Source organism: Lactuca serriola, chromosome 5, assembly GCF_051521515.1.
Source record: "Lactuca serriola cultivar US96UC23 chromosome 5, Lser_US96UC23_V15, whole genome shotgun sequence".
Classification (NCBI taxonomy): domain Eukaryota; kingdom Viridiplantae; phylum Streptophyta; class Magnoliopsida; order Asterales; family Asteraceae; genus Lactuca; species Lactuca serriola.
The window spans coordinates 238,845,150-238,868,665 of record NC_136412.1 but is presented as its reverse complement, the minus strand read 5'-3'; the positions used below and the strand labels follow the sequence as shown (position 1 = coordinate 238,868,665).

At 41.4% G+C, this 23,516-nt stretch overlaps 1 protein-coding gene and 1 pseudogene across 1 annotated transcript; both read right to left on the bottom strand.

The window, feature by feature from the left end:
- Nucleotides 1–4,462: 4,462 nt before the first annotated feature.
- Nucleotides 4,463–16,447, bottom strand: LOC145050293 (uncharacterized; annotated as a pseudogene).
- A 1,333-nt stretch (nt 16,448–17,780) lies between these two features.
- LOC145053790 (RNA-binding protein-like protein) lies at nt 17,781–20,548 on the bottom strand. Its single transcript, XM_079001891.1, has 3 exons — nt 20,307–20,548; nt 18,610–18,961; nt 17,781–18,524 (listed from the first exon to the last, which is right to left on the bottom strand). Exons 1-3 carry the CDS (start codon nt 20,476–20,478, stop codon nt 17,942–17,944), a joined length of 1,107 nt encoding a protein of 368 aa, XP_078858017.1. The 5' UTR covers nt 20,479–20,548; the 3' UTR covers nt 17,781–17,941.
- Between the last annotated feature and the right edge of the window lie 2,968 nt (nt 20,549–23,516).

Here is a 23,516-nt window from a genome sequence, read left to right as displayed (position 1 = left end):
AGAAATGGGAAGAGGGAGCGTGAGGAAAATGAGGTGGAACCAACCCTAAACCCATAAAGAAAATTGATTTGCCATTTGTATGTGACAGTGGAGGATGAAAGATTCTCGTTGATGGAAAATTAGTGAATCAAACCTGGGATGTTGGAAAAACAAGACGACAACCATGGTGCTCTTGGCTTACCCATCTCTGTCACTGGAATCAATTCTGACGCCTACGAACCCACTGCAATCTCAGCCGTTCCTCCTGATGTTTCCTGCATCGCCACCAGTCACTACCAATATCTCACCGTTACTTTTCAAGGCCACGTTTGGTCTTAGGGCTGCAATGTTGAATCACAACTTGGTTGTAACCTTGATTCCCCTACGTATAATTTCACTTTACAACAGAGACTGCAGCTATCGGAATCGTTGGTTCTATATGGATTTGGGGGAAATCAAACAAGGTCCGTTATGTGTGGTTTTGGAATCGGAATCACAGAATTATTTGTTTGATATATGTGTTTTTTCTAAATTTTTAGTGTTTATGTATATAAAGTGGGTACAGGTGAAGAATATGTGATGAAGATGACGAGAGAGAGAGAGAGAGAGATGTGGCCCCAAATTAGGTAACTATTTTACTTTTCATTTAAATTAAATATAAAAGCATCAAAAAATATATCAGAAGGGCATCATAGTCTTTTCACTTTAATAAGGGACCAAAAACGCAACGAAACTAGCTCAAAATGACCACCAATCCAAAAAAGTCGTGGTGTGGACTAAAACCCCAAAAAAATGCATACCACAAGGACCATTTTTGCAATTTTGTCTATAAGTAGATTTGGACGAAAGGGCATTGGGCGAAACGGTATTAAGATTTTCCTTGATTTTTTTTTCCTAAACTAATCCAATGTTTATTAAGATAATTTGTGTCAAATAACAAAATATTTGTTTATTTCTATGGCTAAAGTTGATGTTTTAGTTTCTTTAATCCACAATATAAGTAAATTTGGACCAAAAGGCCTTTGGCCTATCGATATTAGAAGTTGACAAAAAGGTGTCCATCAACCAAAAATTGAGAGTTCAAATATCATTATAGACGAAATGTATAGATTTAGTACTAGAATAATGGGTGCATGTATAAGATGTTCTAAAAAAACAATACAATTTGATCTGTATATCTACATGAATTTATAAAATACTTAGGTGCCGTTTGGTTTGCAGAATGTTTTTGAAGGAATTAGAATATGTTAAGGAATTGGAATCTGCCATGAATTGCAATCCAATTTCATATTATGTTTGGTTGACAAGTATGAAATTTGAATCTAATTTCATATGATGTTTGGTTGGCAGAAAATATAACTGAAATAATATGAAATGACAATAGTGGTGATGATGACAACAGAGGTGATGGTGGGTAGTGACGAAGGTGATGACGGTGGTGGCGGTAGTAATTTTGATAGTGATGGTGATGGTGATGGTGGCGGTCATGAGTAGTGGTGGAGGTGGCAATGGTGGTAGTAACGATGGTGGTGATGAAGGTGATGGCGAAGGTGTTGGTGGTAGTTGTGGAGGTGATATCGGTGGTGGTGGCAGTGATGGTATGGTGGAGGTGGCGAGTGGTGGTGGAGGTGGAAGGTAGTGTGGTGGTATAGGTGATAACGGATGTGGTGGTGGGTGGTGGTAGAGGTGGTGACGGTGGTGATATGTGGTGGTGGAGGTGGTGGTGGTTGTGGCGGAGGTGGTGGCGGAGGTGGTGATAACAATGGTAGTGGTCGATGGTGGTGGAGGCGACGATGCTAGTGGGTGGAGGGTGGTGGTAGTGGAGTTATCAGTGGTGGTGGTGATGGTGGGTGGCGGTGGCGACAGAAGAGTTTTATATGTAGTGTTGAAAGTAAAATAGATAATATAGTAACAATCAATATTCTCACTTGAAATGAATTTTAATTCCTTAAGTTTTTGGATGAAATTTATTTTCCCTCGTTGGATGGAAATTTGACTCATTTAAGAATCCAAGTCTTTTTGAAAGCTTGAACCAAACAAAGGAAAGTGATGGAATTGGATTTCAATTCCTTCTAATTCCAATGGATTCCGATGAACCAAACTACACGTTATAGTTATCAATTTTAAATTAGAAAAAAAAGAATTTTTTTCCGGTTTTACTTTATAACGCTTCAAATAGTACTATCACCATCAATTGACTTAAACTATGCGTCAAACTATTTCGAATGATGTTTTTTCCATACATGGTATGTTGCACATACTACTTGTACAATTAGAACTAAAAATTGCAAAAGAAATACGGTTAAATTTAGAAGTTATTAACTACGACTTACGGTACCTCTAATGCTATGCGAGCAAATTTTCGTGTTTTGTCACAATGTCGGTGAAACTCCATTAGGACCCGACTACGACATGCCTACCAGGTGGAATTCAACATGATTTACATTTGAAAGTGTTTAACAACAAAATTGTATTTAAAACTTTTCATGATTTGTTAGCGGGAAAAATGTCGACCTGAGCCCCAAAGAGGATTGGGAATTTGGGATGTACTCAAAGAGTTATGCAAATATGTTACAAGTTTTTAAAGAAACAATACTATCCTACAAGTTTCTTATTTCTCAATTAGTTTTTTAATAACAAAAAAATTAGTCAAATATAATGTGTTTTTTAATAACAGGTTTGTTTATATGGTTACTCAATGAAAGTTTTTTTTTTAATATTTCCGGAACTTACTTTGGTTTTTACTTGTGTCGATCCTACCATAAATATTGGTGGCGTAGGAACCTTAGTAGAACAAAATGGTGACAATTTAAATATATCTGAAACCAAACCAAAATTTGTCCAAGATGAAGTAGATGTTTCCATTACCACTTTTTAGAACATATATCATTTTTATGCAAAACAAATATGTTCAACAAAGTAATCAAATAGTTGATCATATAAGGAGGGGAATAATGCGAAAATCTTCTACACATGATTGGATGTGAATATTCAAGTATATAATACTTTGTAGGAGGAAGCTAGTAAAGGAACTTCCATCCTAAGTAGTGAATTAGAAAATTGTATCGCATCAAACTTTATCATACACATGAGTCTCGACAAAAAAACGCAATTTCATATTCTAGTCATCATGAACTGTGATTTACTAACTGTCCAAACTTCTAAGGTGACTTTAATTGATATCTAGTTTTTTTACATGTGTTGTAATACCGGAATGAAGGTTAACACTACCCACCATATCGATAGACGTATGCGTTTGTTTCAAGGATTACACGAGTAACTTTAAAAGATACAAAATTTTGTTTCGCTTGAAGGGCCTAATGAATATTTTATCCACGAAGAAAAAATTTCACTTGTGATATCATTTCTAATGCTGAGGTGGATGAGATTTTGACATTTGAATATGCAATGCCCTAAATCTACGTAGTCCTAAAAGTAAATCTCATTTAACATATCGACACACAAGTTTTGAACTCTTAGTATTAGTCTCATCCTCTCTCACATTTTTAATCTGAAATGACCTAAATCTTAATCATTTCCACATTTCACGACAGCTCACTGCTAGAATCGACTATTGTTTAATATAAGATATTCTACCAATAATATTTCTTATAAATATAATCTTCTATTCATTTATTAAAATAATGGCAAATAACTTTTATAAATAGTACGAAATGTATTAAAAATGAATGAAGGTGATGTATAAATACTCTTACAAGATAGGGGGACCCGCTAACTAGATTATGACTTGTGAACGCGAATTTAAATATGACCCACGAACACATATAATAAAACAGGGTAGGTGGGTCGTATTCGTATTTGGCAGATACATGTTAGCATTAAACAATGTGACACGTTAATTACACCATCAAGCCACAAACCCAAACACAATATGATTATCACCCCTACCTAGAAACCTAATTATCTTACGTTGTACTGGTATTCCACTTCTATTGTATTTGAGATTTGAGATTTTATCCTTGTCATACAGTGGATTTATGTATGTTCTCTATTAGTAAAATCATGTCATGCGTTGTTTAAGTTGGCCATTTGACTTTAGATATGACTGAGTTATTTCGTTTCCTAGAATATGGGGGTGTTTGGGATATCTTTTTACCTTCAAAAGTCCTTTTTGTAAAAGGACTTTTTACAAAAGATGTTTTTAAAAATGAGTTTGGATTAGCTTTTGAGAAGCAAAAGTCAAAAATTGTTTTTAAAAAGTATTTGGTTTAACTTTTACATGTAAAATGACTAAAAATGTTGCATACATATTTACAATTATTTACTAACTTACATATACTATTTTATACTTAATTTTTTTTAAACACACATTATAATTTTGTAAACATTTTATTAAAAAATATAAAATATAAATTTCTTTTAAATATTCCTAATTTTTTTTATTAGACCATGATAATATTAAAAAACGTTCATACAAATTGTAAATAATTTATAAAAAATATCATAGATGATATTACATTCGTCATCGTAATGTGATTATATCTTGTGCAATAATATCTCGTACCGCTGTCATATATAAATCAGCATCACTCGTGCGACGTGTATTTGGACCTTCTTCGTAAACTTCACTACTAGTATCACCTCGTATGGGATTGTAGGATTCTTGTTGTGCCTTGTTAAACGCGTCATCAAACCTCCAATCTTTTTAATGTAGTTATGGATCGTCATCGATGCTATCACAATTTTCACTTGGTTCTTATACTTGTAATTAACATACATGTCTCTTAATAACGCTCACCTAGCTTTCCACACTCCAAAAGTTCGTTTAATGATATTTCGCAATGATGAATGGAGATAGTTAAATTTCTCTTTCAGTCCACGAGGTTCACGAATAGCAGCCGAGTGTCCACGTCGAAAATCTGGTAAATGATAACGAATATTTGTGCCTTTGTATGGAGCAAGATACCCTCTAAATTTCTGGATATTCGGCATCAACAACGTAATATTTATTTGTAAATAAAACAAACAAATTATTTTTTCGTTTCAAAAAAATAGTAAAAATATAAAACTTGTGTTCCAAAAAAAATATACTAACCACCCGTTGGATATGGAAAATTAAGATATGGTCTTTGTAAGGCTTCATTGAAAATTCTTGTGTCATGTGCAATCTCCTCCCAACCGGCCCATACAAATGTAAAACACATGTTAAAATCACAAACAACCATTATATTTTGTGTTGCATATCCCTTTTGACCAATGTACTTCGCTTCCTCGTTTTGTGGAACTGATGCGCTAACGTGTGTCCCATCTATAGCACCAATGCAATCCTTCAAATACAAAAATATATCATAAATAAATCATTTGTTAAAGTTTGACTACCAAGAAAATGAATATTGGATAATACCTTGAACATTGGATAATAACGAGGGTTATTTAATATATATTCAGGAACATCGTCATTATAGTTTGCGTCTGGCTTGATGATGTCGGCACTCAGTTTTAGCACGGCTTCCAAAACTGTATGGAAATGCCTATGAATTGTTTCCCCCGAATGATTAAAAAACTCTTGCACAAATCTATTGCTACACCCATTAGCCAAAGTCATCAAGAATATTCCTACAAATTCCTCAATAGATATATTTCGTGTTTGTTGTAGTCCGTAATTTGTAGCAAGATCTACGCATAACCGTCTAAAAACCGGTACGTTCAATCTAAACATCTCATAACACCGTCTAGGATGTCCATTTAGTACTTCATAAATAAACATGTGCCTTGTGCGGTCTGAAGTGTGACATGGCATACGTACGTTACGAGCTAGTATTATCCCTTTCAAAGCTAATCCACATAACATTTCAAATTCTATATCCTCTTCCACCCAACATTCTTCATTATCATTAGATGAATTAGACTTATCATTATCCATCCTACATAATACAAATAAAAATGTCAAACAATAACACATAACATAAAGACAAACAATAACACATAATATAAAATGTCAAATACATAACGTCAAGGGACAACACATAATGTTAAAACATAAAACATAATGTCAAAGTATAACACATATTGTCAAAACATAAAACAGAATGTCAAAGCATAACACATATTGTTAAATCATTATTTCATAAGTAACTTAAGGAACTCCATCTTGGCTTCATCGATCATTGGAAACATAAAAGCTTCACGATTTTGCTTTTGGTGAACACAAACAATGCTTGTGAAAATTCGTTGGTGAAACAACCCAAAAATACCACCCAAAAATTTCGATTTTTATTATAACAAAAACCACGAGACTGAGTATCACATAATAAAACCATATGCTGCGTGTTCAAAAACCATAATAAAATACTGTGAGAAAAACTGTATCACGACTGTATCCAAACATATCAAGAACTAAATCAACTCCCAGGACAAAACTGAAGCTGTGGTGTGTGTGCGATGCCATCATCCCGAGCTCTTCCCTTTGCTTGCGGAAGTACCTGAAACCAAAACTGAAACTGTAAGCACGAAGCTTAGTGAGCTCCCCCAAACTACCACATACCACATAATAACATATAAGCACATACTGGGCCTTGCCCACTGCATCGGACCGAAGTCTGGGCTAACTGGGGCCTTGCCCCCTACATCGGACCGAAGTCCGAAGCTAACTGGGACCTTCGTCCCCTACATCAGACCGAAGTCTGAAGCTGACTGGGATCTCCGTCCCCTACATCGGACCGAAGTCCGAAGCTGACTAGGACTTCCGTCCCCTACATCGGACCGAAGTCCGAAGCTGACTGGGATCTCCGTCCCCTACATCGGACCGAAGTCCGAAGCTGACTGAACATAGCATAAACATATCAACTAGCATAACACATAAATCCTGTCTGAGCCATGGAGGCGTCAAACACACTAGCTACTGCATTAGACCGAAGTCCAGAAACTACGGCTAGCTGAACGGGCCGGCATTGTGGCCTTAGACCCGTTCCTATTGAAGGGAAACTCACCTCGTGAACTGGCTGCTGTGAGAATGGCTCTGGAAGCTAACTGATGCTGCTCCGGTATCTCCTCGGCTACAAGTCCATAAACACACTCAATCAAATGCTAAACACTGCACTGGGGTAAAATGACTCTTTTACCCTTGGTCAAAGTCAACTCTCTCAGTCAAAGTCAACCCACAGTTGACCTGACTCGCCGAGTTGGGTCGCCAACTCGCCGAGTCTCTAGTCTCACTTCTCAACCCTACTCGTGGCTACTCGTCGAGTATGGCATCGACTCAACGAGTACCCTCTCGATCCAAGAACTCAGAAAATCTTCATCCGACTCGCCGAGTCATATGAACAACTCGACGAGTTGTTCTTCGATCTAAAAAGATTGCCTTGGACTCGCCGAGTTGTATGAACAACTCGTCGAGTCCCACCATTACTGAGTCCACCCTCCGACTCACTGAGTCCATCCTACTGCTCACTGACCTCCACTCGGAATCACTCAAAGGGGGTAAAGATCGGGGACTCGCGACCGGACTCGTCGAGTCCGAAGAACGACTCGCCGAGTCACATGCATGCAGATCCTAAAAACTCGATTCTGCTCAACACCACCGCATACAAATTATAGATCTGAGTTCCTAAGGCTGATTTACCACGTAAAGTTTCCAACTTTACGTGTACATCCACATGAAAAAGGAGATAAAGGCTAAAAAGGCACTTAGAAGAGTAGATCTAGGGTTATCATGCAAAATGGCTCCATAAAGGTGATAGATCTACGATTTTGGAACTGAAACATGGCTATATCCGAAGGCTAATCAATCTAATGTGATCTCTCTACCAAGAACAAGCTAAGAAATGGCTAAAAGGGGCTAAATATGCTTGTTAAAGAGAAATCAATCATAGAAACAGAAGGAATTCGGCTGATACCTCAATGAACTCTGAAATGGGAGTAAGACCTTGGATCTTCTTCTTCTCCTTTGGATCTAGCCTCCTTCTTCTCTTCAAAACTTCAAGATTCACACCAAAATGCACAAATAACCAAGGAAACGATTAGGGTTTGCTAAATGATGCTCTGAGGGTGAAGGGGACGAGTTTGGGGGCTCATAAGGTGGTTTAAATAGGGTGCAAACCCGGGGATTTAGGGTTTCTACCTGGCAGGCAGACTCGCCGAGTCGCCGACTAACACATGCTCAAAATCTCGTCCCCACTCGACGAGTCGGGCCATAGACTCGCCGAGTCCCTCTCAAAAACTTCTAAATAAATGCCACATAAACAACGTACCAGGAATGGGGCGTTACAATTCTCCCCCACTTGTCTTAGACTTCGTCCTCGAAGTCTGCTACGGCTGAATCTGCAAATAACTCTGGGTAGTGCTCTCTCATTTCTTCCTCAGCCTCCCACGTCCACTAAGACCCCTTCCGGTGCTGCCACTGCACCTTCACTAACTGAATTGCCTTGTTCCTCAAGGTCTTTGTCTTCCGGTCCAGAATCGCGACCGGCCTCTCAATATAATTCAGGTTGCTATCAACCTGAATATCCTCTAAGGGAACAACTGCTGACTCATCCACCAAACACTTCCTCAACTGAGACACATGGAAAGTGTTGTGGATCTGGCTAAGCTATACATGAAGATCCAACCGATAAGCAACCCGACCCACCCGGGCCAAAACCCTGAAAGGACCAATGAACCTGGGGCCCAGCTTGCCCCTCTTCCGAAACCTGATGACACCCTTCCAGGGTGAGACCTTCAGGAGGACCATATCGCCCACCCGGAACTCCAAGTCTGAACGCCTCCTGTCGGCGTAGCTCTTCTGCCGACTCTGCGTAGTCTGCAGTCTACTACGGACCTGCTGAATCAACTCGGTCGTCTTGAGCACCACCTCTGTGCTCCCAACGACTCGCTGACCGACCTCGCCCCAACAAATCGGGGTCCTACACTTCCTCCCATAAAGCATCTCAAAGGGAGGTCGATCAATGCTCGCATGATAACTGTTGTTATACGAAAATTCCGCTAACGGAAGATACGTATCCCAACTGCCACCGAAGTCTAGAACACACGCCCTGAGCATGTCCTCGAGAGTCTGAATCGTCCTCTCGCTCTGCCCATCCGTCTGAGGGTGGAAAGCGGTGCTGAAATGGAGACGAGTACCCATCTCGTCGTGAAACCGCTTCCAGAATCTGGATGTAAAACGGACATCTCGGTCTGACACTACCGATACCGGCACTCCATGACGTGCCACGATCTCACGCACATAGACATCGGCTAACTTTTCTGCTGATATACTCTCCTGGATCGGGATAAAATGAGCACTCTTCGTCAACCGATCCACTACTACCCATATCGAATCTACTCCTCGTGCGGTCCTGGGAAGCTTGGTGACAAAATCCATAGTGATGTCCTCCCATTTCTACACGGGAATGTCTAACGGTTGCATCTTGTCGTGAGGTCTCTGGTGCTCCGCCTTGACCTTCCTGCAGGTCAGGCACCTCTCAACATACCAAGCAACATCCTGCTTCATGCAGGGCCACCAATAATCGGGTCGAAAATCTCTATACATCTTCGTCGCCCCTGGGTGGATAGAAAATCGAGACTTATGAGCCTCATCCATCAACACCTGCCGTACCCCACCCCAGTACGGTACCCACACTCTCCCATGAAGTGTCAGCAATCCCCGACTGTCATAATCAAACGAAGATACTCGGCCCACTATCCTCTCACACTTTTGCCTCTCCTCCTTGAGGCCCTCAACCTGAGCCTCCCTGATCCGTTCCAACAACGGAGTAATCACTGTCATCCTCAGACACAAATCTCTGATAGGGGCTGCCGACACTTTGCGGCTTAGGGCGTCGGCCACCACGTTGGCCTTCCCTGGATGGTAAAGGATCTCACAATCATAATCCTTCAGCACATCCAACCACCTCCTCTGCCTCATGTTCAGACTCGACTGATCCATAAGGTACCTCAAACTCTTGTGATCCGTGTAGATAGTACAACGGACCCCATAAAGATAATGCCTCCAAATCTTGAGGGCAAACACAACCGCCCCCAGCTCTAAATCATGGGTAGGATAGTTAGCCTCGTGAGGCTTCAACTGTCTCGAGGCGTAAGCTATCACATGGCCTCGCTGCATCAACACTGCTCCCATACCTGTGATCGAGGCATCACAGTAGACTACGAAGCCCTCTACTCCCTCTGGCAAGGTAAGGATCGGAGCCTCGCACAATCTCTGCCTGAGGGTCTCGAACGTTGCCTGCTGCTCAGACCCCCAACGAAATACCACCGACTTCTTGGTCAGTCGGGTGAGCGGCACTGCTATCTTGGAGAAATCCTGAATGAACCTCCGGTAATACCCTGCCAGCCCTAGGAAGCTCCGAATCTCAGATGGAGACTTCGGCACCTCCCACTACATCACGGCCTCTATCTTGGCCGGATCCACCAAAATACCCTTCTGGTTGACGAGGTGACTAAGGAACTGCACCTCGCGCAACCAGAACTCACACTTGGAGAACTTTGCGAAAAGTCTCTCCCTCCTCAAAACTTCCAGCACCTCCCTCAGGTGCTCCCCGTGCTACTCCTGCGTCTTGGAATATACCAAGATATCATCTATGAATACTATCACTGACCGATCCAGCATCGGCCTGCACACGCGATTCATGAGATCCATGAACGCGGCTGGGGCATTGGTGAGCCCAAATGGCATCACCACAAACTCATAATGACCATACCTGGTCCTGAAAGCAGTCTTCTGCACATCCTCATCCCTAACCCGCATCTGATGATACCCGGAGCGTAGATCGATCTTGGAGAACCAAGACGCTCCCTGAAGCTTGTCAAACAAATCATCTATCCTCGGAAGTGGGTAACGGTTCTTCATTGTTACTTTATTCAACTCCCGGTAATCTATACACATACGATGCGACCCATCCTTCTTCCTCACAAACAGGATCGGCGCTCCCCAAGGCGAACTGCTCGGCCGAATGAAACCCTTGTCAAGCAGCTCCTGCAGCTGCGTAAACAACTCCTACATCTCGGGGGGAGCTAGGCGATACGGTGCCTTGGCTATCGGAGCCGCACCAGGAATCAGATCGATCCCAAACTCAACCTGCCTCTCAGGAGGTATTCCCGGTAAATCCTCGGGAAATACATCCGGAAAGTCTCGCACTATCAGAACATCATCAACTGTCGTCTTGCCCTTCTCCCGGGCATCCAAGACATAAGCTACATAACCAGCGCAACCCTGCTGAAAATAGCGCCTCGCCCTTGCGGCGGAACAAAAGATCGGTTCGCGCTGTGACCTCTCGCCCTGAATCACTAACTCTCCCCCACTAGGAGTGTGAATCCTCACTAGCTGAAGCTCACAATCAATCACCGCCCCATTGGGGCTTAGCCAATCCATGCCCACAATAACCTTATTCCCTCGCAGGGGAATAGGAACCAGGTCCACCGAAAACTGTTCGTCAAACAACTGAAGAGAACACCCTCTATGCACTCTGGCGACCCTCACGGTCCTGTCATCTGCTATCTCAACCTCTAGTGGACAATCCAGCTCCCCTGGAGTTCTGCTAAATCTCTTGCTAAGCGCAAGCGATATGAATGATCAGGTAGCCCCCGAATCGAATAATACCATAGCAAAAATGTCGTTCACAGAGAACGACCCCGTCACCACATCAGGAGTCGCTCGCGCCTCCTCTGCTGTCATCTGAAACGCCCTACTCTTCGCCACTGGCGCCTTGGCTCGGCCCTGTCGGCCATCTGTAATCCTCAAAGTAGCAGGGGCAGGTGCAGCCACCTTCCCTACTGCAGCTAAACTCGGACACTGGGACTTTTTATGTCCCCTCTTATTGCACTGAAAGCAAATCAGATCTGATGCTGCAACGGTAGTAGCAGGGGCCGTACAATCCCTGCTCAAATGCCCAGTCCGACCGCACCTGAAGCAGCCGGAACTCCCTGCCTTGCACACCCCATCGTGCATCTTCCCACACCTGCCACATCGACTGTGGCTCGGCTGAACCCTGGATCTGTGATCTGAAACCTTGGGCTTTTTGCCCGAACCTCCTGAACCCGAAACCGTCTCCGGTTTCCTCTTCTTCTCCATCTCAAGATCAATCTCCCTCTCTCGAGCCCTAGCAATCATGTCGTCCAACGTTTTACAGCTGGACCGGCTCACAAACTGGCGAATATCGCTCCGCAACATCTCATGATAGCGGGCCTTCTTCATCTCCTCATCGGCTGCATACTGAGGAACAAGAAGAGACCTCTCCCTGAACTTGGCGGTGATCTCCGCCACGGTCTCTGTAGTCTGGGTGAGGTCCTGAAACTCTCTGGCTAACTGCTGCACCTCAATGACTGGTGCAAACTCCGCCCTGAACCTGGTAGAGAAATCAGCCCAGGTCATGGCTTCCAACGTTGCATCATCTCCAATGGTATGTCCGACCTCCTCCCACCAATCGCGTGCCCTGTCCTTCAGAAGACAGGACGCCAATCTGACCTTGTCCCCTCGGGACACCTGCTAGTGCGGAACGCGTTGGCCACATCCGCCAACCATCTAGTACTCGCTATGGGGTTCCGCGCCCCATGATAGTCTGGAGCTCCACATGCCCTGAACTCCCTGAATGTAAGTGTACGCGACCCCATCATGGCCGCCATCTCGGCACGGAAGGTGCCCAATCTCTCATCCATCAGCTCTTGGATACCCTCCTTGATCGAACCGAAGATCACAGGAGTCTGCTCTAAAATGATACGAGTAATCTCTGAAGAAAGAAACTCTCTGGTCTGCTCATCCATGCGCTCGTCCCCCGAGCCTGATCTTGATCCCTCCCCGGCACCTCCACTGCCGGTTGCTGTCCTCGGACGCAAAACCACCATTCTCAAACACATCATAGCAACATCAGAAAACTGAAATATCTCAAGGGATCATTGATACTACTACTAGCTTCCTGGTCTTGTCTCGGGCTTCCTTGATTCGAGTACGGATCCTCTGCTTTCAGTAGTACGGGCCCATACTACCTTCCACATCTATCCGTACTTTCCTCAGGAACTGCTTTGACTCCACCAAGTCATTTCTACTACTACTGATCTTTGCTATTCTCATCCTAGGCTTGCCCTAGGGAAATCTCTGACTCCACTCAAACCAGTCCTCAGCTGCTGAAGGCCTCCTTGTAATGCTAATTAGCCACCACCTGAATACCATCCCATGCAATGAGGCTCGGATAATCCTTCGAGTAAAAGACTCGTCCCTACAACGGTTGGACTCAGACAAGAGCTGCGCAATAGGGCCAAATCCAGCACTCTGAGATTATTCAACCCTGCTCACATGTGATGTGACGTATTCACCTAATGGCTAACTCCCACCACTCAGAGTCCCACAAAGCACAAAGCAAGCAACATTCGGATAAAGGAAACATACTCAGGAAAAACCATTCTCATAACGAGAAGCTACACTAGCATACAATGCTAAGCCCGCGCTACCAGGCATAACCTAAACAGGCTATTCTACTGCTGTCTACTCAATACTAGCATGCAATTCTCATAAAGTTGTAACACATATAGCAGACACATAAGGCATCCTCCTAGATCCTTAGTCCTATACTAGCATGCTGTTCTACTGAAACTGGAACAATAAATCATAATAATAAAACTTGTATTGGTAATTTGGGAGTACTTACTTGAGCTCGGCTGATCGCATGCACCACACCCTTATCTTGTTTAAAAATTCTTTTCTTTCTAAGTGCTTTTCAAAATCTCATTCGAAAACATTTTTTTCTTTTTGAAGATCTTTTTATCTTTCCCTTAGTTTGAGTTCAGATGCACCCGGAGGTGTATCCGAATCCCTCAAACCAGGGCTCTGATACCAACTTGAAACAACCCAAAAATACCACCCAAAAATTTCGATTTTTATTATAACAAAAACCACGAGACTGAGTATCACATAATAAAACCATATGCTACGTGTTCAAAAACCATAATAAAATACTGTGAGAAAAATTGTATCACGACTGTATCCAAACATATCAAGAACTAAATCAACTCCCAGGACAAAACTGAAGTTGTGGTGTGTGTACGATGCCATCATCCCGAGCTCTTCCCTTTGCTTGCGGAAGTACCTGAAACCAAAACTGAAACTGTAAGCACGAAGCTTAGTGAGCTCCCCCAAACTACCACATACCACATAATAACATATAAGCACATACTGGGCCTTGCCCACTGCATCGGACCGAAGTCTGGGCTAACTGGGGCCTTGCCCCCTACATCGGACCGAAGTCTGAAGCTGACTGGGACCTCTGTCCCCTACATCGGACCGAAGTCCGAAGCTAACTGGGACCTTCGTCCCCTACATCAGACCGAAGTCTGAAGCTGACTGGGATCTCCGTCCCCTACATCGGACCGAAGTCCGAAGCTGACTAGGACTTCCGTCCCCTACATCGGACCGAAGTCCGAAGCTGACTGGGATCTCCGTCCCCTACATCGGACCGAAGTCCGAAGCTGACTGAACATAGCATAAACATATCAACTAGCATAACACATAAATCCTGTCTGAGCCATGGAGGCGTCAAACACACTAGCTACTGCATTAGACCGAAGTCCAGAAACTACGGCTAGCTGAACGGGCCGGCATTGTGGCCTTAGACCCGTTCCTATTGAAGGGAAACTCACCTCGTGAACTGGCTGCTGTGAGAATGGCTCTGGAAGCTAACTGATGCTGCTCCGGTATCTCCTCGGCTACAAGTCCATAAACACACTCAATCAAATGCTAAACACTGCACTGGGGTAAAATGACTTTTTTACCCTTGGTCAAAGTCAACTCTCTCAGTCAAAGTCAACCCACAGTTGACCTGACTCGCCGAGTTGGGTCGCCAACTCGCCGAGTCTCTAGTCTCACTTCTCAACCCTACTCGTGGCTACTCGTCGAGTATGGCATCGACTCAACGAGTACCCTCTCGATCCAAGAACTCAGACAATCTTCATCCGACTCGCCGAGTCATATGAACAACTCGACGAGTTGTTCTTCGATCTAAAAAGATTGCCTTGGACTCGCCGAGTTGTATGAACAACTCGTCGAGTCCCACCATTACTGAGTCCACCCTCCGACTCACTGAGTCCATCCTACTGCTCACTGACCTCCACTCGGAATCACTCAAAGGGGGTAAAGATCGGGGACTCGCGACCGGACTCGCCGAGTCCGAAGAACGACTCGCCGAGTCACATGCATGCAGATCCTAAAAACTCGATTCTGCTCAACACCACCGCATACAAATTATAGATCTGAGTTCCTAAGGCTGATTTACCACGTAAAGTTTCCAACTTTACGTGTACATCCACATGAAAAAGGAGATAAAGGCTAAAAAGGCACTTAGAAGAGTAGATCTAGGGTTATCATGCAAAATGGCTCCATAAAGGTGATAGATCTACGATTTTGGAACTGAAACATGGTTATATCCGAAGGCTAATCAATCTAATGTGATCTCTCTACCAAGAACAAGCTAAGAAATGGCTAAAAGGGGCTAAATATGCTTGTTAAAGAGAAATCAATCATAGAAACAGAAGGAATTCGGCTGATACCTCAATGAACTCTGAAATGGGAGCAAGACCTTGGATCTTCTTCTTCTCCTTTGGATCTAGCCTCCTTCTTCTCTTCAAAACTTCAAGATTCACACCAAAATGCACAAATAACCAAGGAAACGATTAGGGTTTGCTAAATGATGCTCTGAGGGTGAAGGGGGCGAGTTTGGGGGCTCATAAGGTGGTTTAAATAGGGTGCAAACCCGGGGATTTAGGGTTTCTACCTGGCAGGCAGACTCGCCGAGTCGCCGACTAACACGTCCTCGAAATCTCGTCCCCACTCGACGAGTCGGGCCATAGACTCGCCGAGTCCCTCTCAAAAACTTCTAAATAAATGCCACAGAAACAACGTACCAGGAATGGGGCGTTACAGTTGGACCCTTCATGAAAATCGGCAAACTTGGTAACAATGGCCATGCAATCTGCTATTGTTGGGGAAGGATTATTTTGTGGATAAGTTTGTGTGTTTTTTTTGTTGAGATGGCATCCAATAAAGCATCTACTTTTTCTTCATAAATTGAACTTTTACTCTTGGTTGAACGGTTGTTGGAAACAAGCTTAGACCTTTTCTTCTTACTCGAACTACTTTCATGGAAACTAGGAAAAAGAGGCTCAACATCATTATCTAAATTGATATCATCACTATCTCCTTTGCCCTCCACATTTTCTTCGTTTGGATTGCTATTGTTTTGAATCTGTAATGGAGTCATAGTCTGATCTCCAATGGCAACAAAATCCCGAAACAAAAGTGCATATTTCTCATCAAATATGCGCAAATATGTGTTCCTAAATTTTGCATAATCTTTATTCTCCTGCAAGACAAAAAGATAATGCAAATCAAATATGTTCAATCTATATGCAATTATAACTTAAAATAATTACAAAGAATAGTAAAGCATACCTTTATTTTCTCCTCCCACCACTCAGGCGATGCATCTATTAGGCTTCTCGTCCCACCGAGTCCGGTTTCAAGCCTCATTAATCGGTTATAAAGCTTCCACTCTTTTTTTATGTTCTCCTATTTGTTTGTTAGTTGTTGTTTTTTCAAGGCAATAACATGTTTTGTCCTTTATATGTTTTTGTATATTCTCCCACCCAACTTTATTAAAGTGAGTACCGGTTTTATGGTCTTTTCTTAGTTCAATCAAGCATGAATCAACAAACACCATGAAGCTACGATTACCCATCCGAATTTTGGTTTTTTCATTTTTAAAGATGTTTCACAATCAACAACATTGGTGAGGTTTTCGTCCATTATCTTTGAGTTACATATCAACATTTAAACAACAAACCAATTTCATTAACCTTCCTAAATGATTTCATCAATTTAAACAATTGCTAATTAATCTTTCATATGATTCATGAACTATAGTTTAATTAAAACAGAAAAAATAGAACAATGGAAGAAAACAACACAAACCAGAATAAAAATATTGGAATAATTTTCACAAATGGGTACCTGTTAACAAAACAAATCGGTCCCTGTGAACAAAAATTTCATCACTTTAATCAATATCATCCATATTTCATCAATTTCACTAATTATTATTCAATAAATCATCAATTTCACAAATCTATAACTATTAACACAATATTCATCAATTTACAGTCAACACAGATCCATGCAAGGAACAAATCACATACAGTGCAAGGAAAATTGAAATCAAATGAACAAATCACATATGATGCAAGGAAAATCGAAAGTTGACATTTTTCTTTGCTAATGAAAATCGAAAATCAAGACAAACAAAGCCAAAATCGGAGTTTGCACTTACCTAGTCGGAGAAGGACAAATGAGACGTCGGCTGAGGAAGATCGCTGACGGCTTTGGAGGAAGATCATCGACTGCTTTGGAGATAGATGAACAACAGAGAGAAGAGAAGAACGAGGAGCGGACAACACGAGAACGAGAAGAACATATCTTCAATTGATTAGGGTAGTTGGGATTAAGGTAATTGGAAGTATAAAAGTAATTTAAGTTTTAAAGGGTTCAAAAGTTACAAAAAGTTAGATTTACTAAGTTTTCAAAATGCTCATTTTCCTTTTTTTCTGAATTTTCCTTCTTTTCTGAAAAGTTGCTTTTAAAAGATCTTTTCACTTTACAAACATCTTTTAGCTCCTTTTTAACTTTTAGAAAAAGATAAAAACTGAAAATTGTTTTAAAAGATAAAACAAACACCCCCATATGTGATCATTTTAGGAATCAAATCAAGTAACCTTTGAGAATCATTTTTATGAGTATTCAAGTTGAAAAGACCCCAAGTATGTATGTAACTATGTATGCATGCATATTAAACAAATGAGCAGCAGTCTTTAGTCCTCACAAAACCCCTTGTCATCAAGATGCATGATATTCTCAAACTAAAATGTACCAAATATCTAACCAAATTTCAACACATCTCAAAACCACACAATATATGGTTCACAACTACAAAAACCACATGAATCACATCAATCTTATCTAATACTAATACTAATACGGATCACGACCCATGCCCCTTCGATCATCCCGTCCCCTATCCACATAGGCATCCCGTCTATAATCCTTCGAAGGTGGCGGCGGTCCGCCCCTAACCGGCGACCTACTCCTCTCTCTCTCATCACGAACCCACCGTCCACTGCCACGCCCCACCGCTGACGGCGGTGGTGGCCCTCCCGGAGATACCGGCCGCCTGTCATACCCCTTTCTCTCTCTTCCCCAATCGGGTGGTGGCACCATTGGCCTATGATCAAACCTGTTATTTCCCCTCTCTCTCATCTCATCTTCAAAGTAATCCGGCCTCTGATTATGATGATCCCTTGGAAACCTTCCTTCATGTCTCATCGGACCACCAATTCCAAACTCTCTAGGCGGCCCATCTCTTCCAAAACCCCGTGGAGGTGATCGGTACCCGTTGAACCTTCCCGGTGACCGGTCGAGTGGTGGTCCGGTGAACCGCCGCCCCATCAGTGGCGGCCCTGGGTAGCCCCTCCGTGGTGGACTCCCGGGTCCGGCATAGCGGGACCTGTTGCAGTTGTTGCAATACTCTCGCCTTGCAAAGTTCAAATTGTTACATCTGAAAAAGATACAAAAAACAAAGTTTTTTTTTAGTATTTTATTATTTTCTGCAATTTTAAATTCTAAATTTGAAATTTACTTACGTGGGATCTGTGCACATCCAATCACCTTCACGTGGACGGACATTAGGGTTGTTTCTAGGAATGACATCACCACCACCACCACCTCTGAAACCACCCGGGCCCATACCAGGGCCGCCATCAAACCCTCTGCCGCCAAACCTGCCGCCGCCGCCAAACCGGCCACGGCCGTAAGGCGGCGGTGAATGGTCACGGAACCTACCGGAATCTCTCCCTCTACCAAATCCACGGTGGCGGGGTGGTGGTGGTGGTGGCGGTGGTGGGGGGCCGTCTGAATGATCATATTCAGGACTGTAGTGGTGGCTCCCGTTTCTCCGGCGAACAGGAGAGGCAGAACCTGCACGCATTCTATACCCTGAAAAGCCAGTTAAACCCAAACCATTAAAACAGAGTAACACCAAGAAGAAAAACCAAGTTTGTTTCTTGTCCAAAATCCAATCAACTTTAACCAAGTCTTTAAGAACATTAATTAGCAAAGAAGACACCCCATTTCCATTAACTGCTCTTCATGTACCTTTTGATATTCTTGGGTTCATGTTTACCCTATAAAGATCACTAAATAAAAATCCCAATACTTAATTGTAAACAGTAAAACTCACACAACCCATTTATTCACTTCCTTCAAGAATCAAGACCCCTCTGCTGATTGATTCATAGATAAGAAACATTTCTCCAGTAAGTCATTATACCCGATTTGTAATGGAAACTACACCTAAAAACTAAACCAATTAACCACCTTAGGGACCCTAATGTTCAAAAAACCCAACTATATAATATGAAAGTGCTTTTGAACCAAATTGTTGACACCACAAAAGCACACTCTCCTGCAATTGATGATATCAAGGAAGCAATACCCAAATTTCTTTTCCCCAAAAGTAGCTGGAGCAAGTTCTTCAAGAGGTATTGGAGCATTATTTTAGCAGACATCATTACCAATCATGTAAAACCCCCATGTCAGCTTTTGATCCCATTTGAATACCCTAATTAATATCCCAATTCAAAACCCAAAAAACAAGTCCCACAACCAAATTCATATATAGCAGCATTCAAATCAAAATAACTGGCTTCCTCAAGACCTCAAGTTCTTGCACCAGCCGTCTTTTCTCAGCTGTAAAACACAATAGCAAAATCATTCACAAATAGAACACTCCAAATGACTAGTGCTCCACACAACCAAAGGTATAAGGAAAAGGTCAAAATCATCTTCAAACATAGCTACAACCATGGAAGTTTCAAACAAACAAGATAGTGTTTCAAATCCCTCATGGATTAAGTTAGTAACTTTAGTTAATAAACATGCCTAGTCCCAGAATTCTATCTCATGTCAACACAATTTCAACAATTTCTAACTTAGTTTTCAAAAAAAAAAATTAAGGGTGGCTTTGCTTCATCACGTATCGACTAGAGAAGTTGATGAAAAATCATTTGGTTAGATGTACCTTGTATAGAAAGAAAGATTAGACCACCTCTACTACCTTTTCCAAACAGGAGATTGACCTAATTTAATATTAATGAAAACAGATACAAAAAATTGGGAAAACAAAGAGACGAAACAACCACCATATATGCCTCATGATTAATAATATGAACGATTTCTGATTGCAATAAACATAAAAGCAGATCTAAGCTTTAAAACAATTTAAAGATAAACATATAGAAAACGAGTAAAAGGGGAAACGGAAATAATCGATAGAACGAACCGTGGTTGTTTTCAGCAAATCGATCAGAACGAGAATAAGGAGGCGGATCGCGGCGAACTTCGCCTGGCTCGTAATCGCTACCACCACCACCACCGCTGTCGGTAGGGCGTACGACGAGGCTGCTTAGAAGGGGTTGGTGAGGCGTCGTTGGATCCTTGTCTCGCGAACCCATTTCCTGCTTGTCTCTCCCTTTAGGTCTCTTCAGCTCCGTTCACTCTTTCACCATCTTCCGTAACAGCAGACGATATATAAAACCCTAATCATAACTTGCAATTCGTTCCCAACGGATCGAACTTCCGGATCAAGTCGGGTCGAGTATTTCAACATATTATAAGGAAAAGACAAAATTGCAAAAATTGTCTGTGGTATGCAATTTTTTTTTTTTTTTTTTTTAGTCCAAACTCCGATTTTTTTGGATTTGTGGTTTTTTTAAGATAGTTTCATTGCGTTTTTGGTTCCTATGAATAGTGAAATGACTGTAATACCCTTAATGTATTTATTTTCCATTTTTTTTTATTTCTTTTTAAATCTAATACTAATTTATTTATTTTAATAATTAAAAATAACAAGGGACCTCTCTCTCTCTCTCTCTCTCTCTCTCTCTCTCTCTCTCTCTCTCTTGTGAAGAATTTCATCTTCTTTGTATTCTTCATACATCCCCTAATCAACACCATAACTCTTCTTCTTCTAGAATCAATACTTATACACTCAAGAGGTTGTTTATGTATAAATATTACAATATCAGGTAGCGGTGATTAGATGATGATTAAGATTCACAGAAGAATCAAATATATATCCCAAATTTGTAATACCTTCAAGTCCTACAATTAAACCTAAAATCGATTTCAAATTAAACCAAAAATCGATTTCATGGCTTCTCAGCTAAGCTTTCTGATGTAGAGCAGGAAGAAGCTACACCACCCCACTGCCACCACCTTCTCCCCATCGTAAACAACCATCCCAACTCCACTCAACTTTCGGAGCAACCTCCAACGACCAAACCACCTCCTTTCCCTCACCCATCTCCTTCTCGTTCGTTACCGACAGAAGATAAACAGGGCAACAAGGTCATCACCTCATTGCCACCGTGAGACTTTCCGACCCACCACTACCGAGCTGTTGTTGCCGAGTTACTTCATCCACCACCTGCCACCCCTTGTCGACGCAACCTGCCACCATTGTTGTTGCTGTCAGAATCTTCTCCTCAGATCAATTTGCACCTTTCTCGACCCTCTCCCTGAGTTTATGCTAGAAAAAGACAAACGAACAGCACAACGGAACTGCCACTGTGCGCCACCCATCACCACTGCTGCCATTTTTTTCTTTTTTGAGTTGCTTCCACCATGAAGACTCCGATCAATCATCACATCCCCCTACTGTGAGAGCTACATTCGGTTCTTCATTTTCTGGGTTTAGAAGCATAAAATATTTCTTGATTGGATTTATATAAAAGTTGTAGAATGTGTACTAAATGTGTATGAATCTGGGGATACGAGGTGTGTGTGTGTGTGTGAGTGAGAGAGAGAGAGAGAGGGATGTGGGCCCAAATTATTTATTTATTTTCTTTTTCATTTAAATTAAATAGAAAAAATATAAAAAAAATATATCAGAAGGGCATTATAGTCATTTCAATTTTACGAGGGACCAAATTTACGTACAAACATGGTCAAAAGGACCATAAATCCAAAAAACTCGGGGTTTGGACTAAAACCCCAAAAAATGCATACCACAGGGACCATTTTTGCAATTTTGTCTAAGGAAAAAAAACATTCGTCCTACGCTATCTAGAAATCAAGCATATAGTCCTTAGGTTCAAAAAAAAAACTTTCCAAATGGTTACGTGGTTTCAAAACTTTTAACAAATAGTCTTTTTTGTTATTGTTAGCTTTTGGTCGTTAATTATGATTTGATTATAATATCTAGAGGGCATTTCCGTCATTTCATGTAACATCCCAATTTTCAAGACCAAAAATTTTGTTTTTAATTATGTTAATTATAAAATACGTTTACTGAAAAACATTATCAATATCATATAAAACTATAAAACCATAATCACATGTCTCAAAATCGTATCATCAATAATATCAGAGTGCAATCTCATGGATCTCAAAATGCGGAAATAGTGTGTGTACGATGCGTTGCTACCGTGCCAGCTCCTTCCCCTTCTACGAAGAGGTACCTGAAACCAAAACTGAAACAGTAAGCACACAAAGCTTAATGACTTCCCATATCATTCCACATACTAGCCCTGTCGAAAATACCCGATACCCGAATTACCCGCCCGATTTTTTCGGGTATCAGGTAAATCGGGTATCAGGTAAATTTTTCCGGGTAATCGGGTTACCCGAAATTTTTTCGAGTCGGGTAAAAGGTATATTTTTTGGGTTTCGGGTATACCCGAATTACCCAAATTATTTTAAAAATTCCTTTTTTTTGTAGAGCTTGTACTATATAACATGTATTTGATCACGCTTAAACTAACTATCATTATTGTAAAACATAAATATATTTATTATAACAATACAACAGTAACAATATTAAAAGTAATTTTTATATATCATCACGTTCTTTAAAATTTAACTGTTTTCTTGATTATAGTTTTTATTACAACTAACAAACTCATTATCTTGATGAAATTTTAGAACATGACAAAACTTATGACTACATTTATCTTAAACATTTTAAACTTTTAAATTAAGATCTTTAGGTATTTGTTTTTTTAACATCTTATTAGATTAGATTAAGTCGTTAAAAAATTACTTGATATCTCATGTATTATTGAGTAGAAAATCTCAATGTTCAAAGCTTGAGTAACTTCGTTTATGTCTCGTTTGTTTATATAAACAAGACTAATAAAGCACGACATATTTATTTCATTAAATTTATTTTTAGGTGAAATTCAAAAAAAATCATATATTTCGGGTAATACCCGAATTACCCAAACCCGACCCGATACCCGAATTACCCAAACCCGAATTTAGTTTGGGTAGGGTAACGGGTAATTTTTCTAACATGAAAAACCCGAATTACCCGAAACCCGAAAAAATTACCCGTTCAACACCCCTACCACATACCATACATAACACATATTGTCAGGCATATCAACGTGCCTGACCTACCCTGCTGAGCATACCAGGGTGCCTAACCTACCCCTGCTAGACATACCAGGTGCCTAACCTACCCCTATCATACATACCGGGGTGTCCGACC

Bases quoted from the DNA above. Each gene is read 5' to 3' on its own strand.
- LOC145053790 (XM_079001891.1), bottom strand. From the start codon at position 20,478: ATGGGTTCGCGAGACAAGGATCCAACGACGCCTCACCAACCCCTTCTA. The intron at 18,962-20,306 runs GTTCGTTCTATC...CTGGCTTTTCAG, and splicing joins ATTTGCTGAAAACAACCACG to GGTATAGAATGCGTGCAGGT. The intron at 18,525-18,609 runs GTAAGTAAATTT...TATCTTTTTCAG, and splicing joins TGGATGTGCACAGATCCCAC to ATGTAACAATTTGAACTTTG.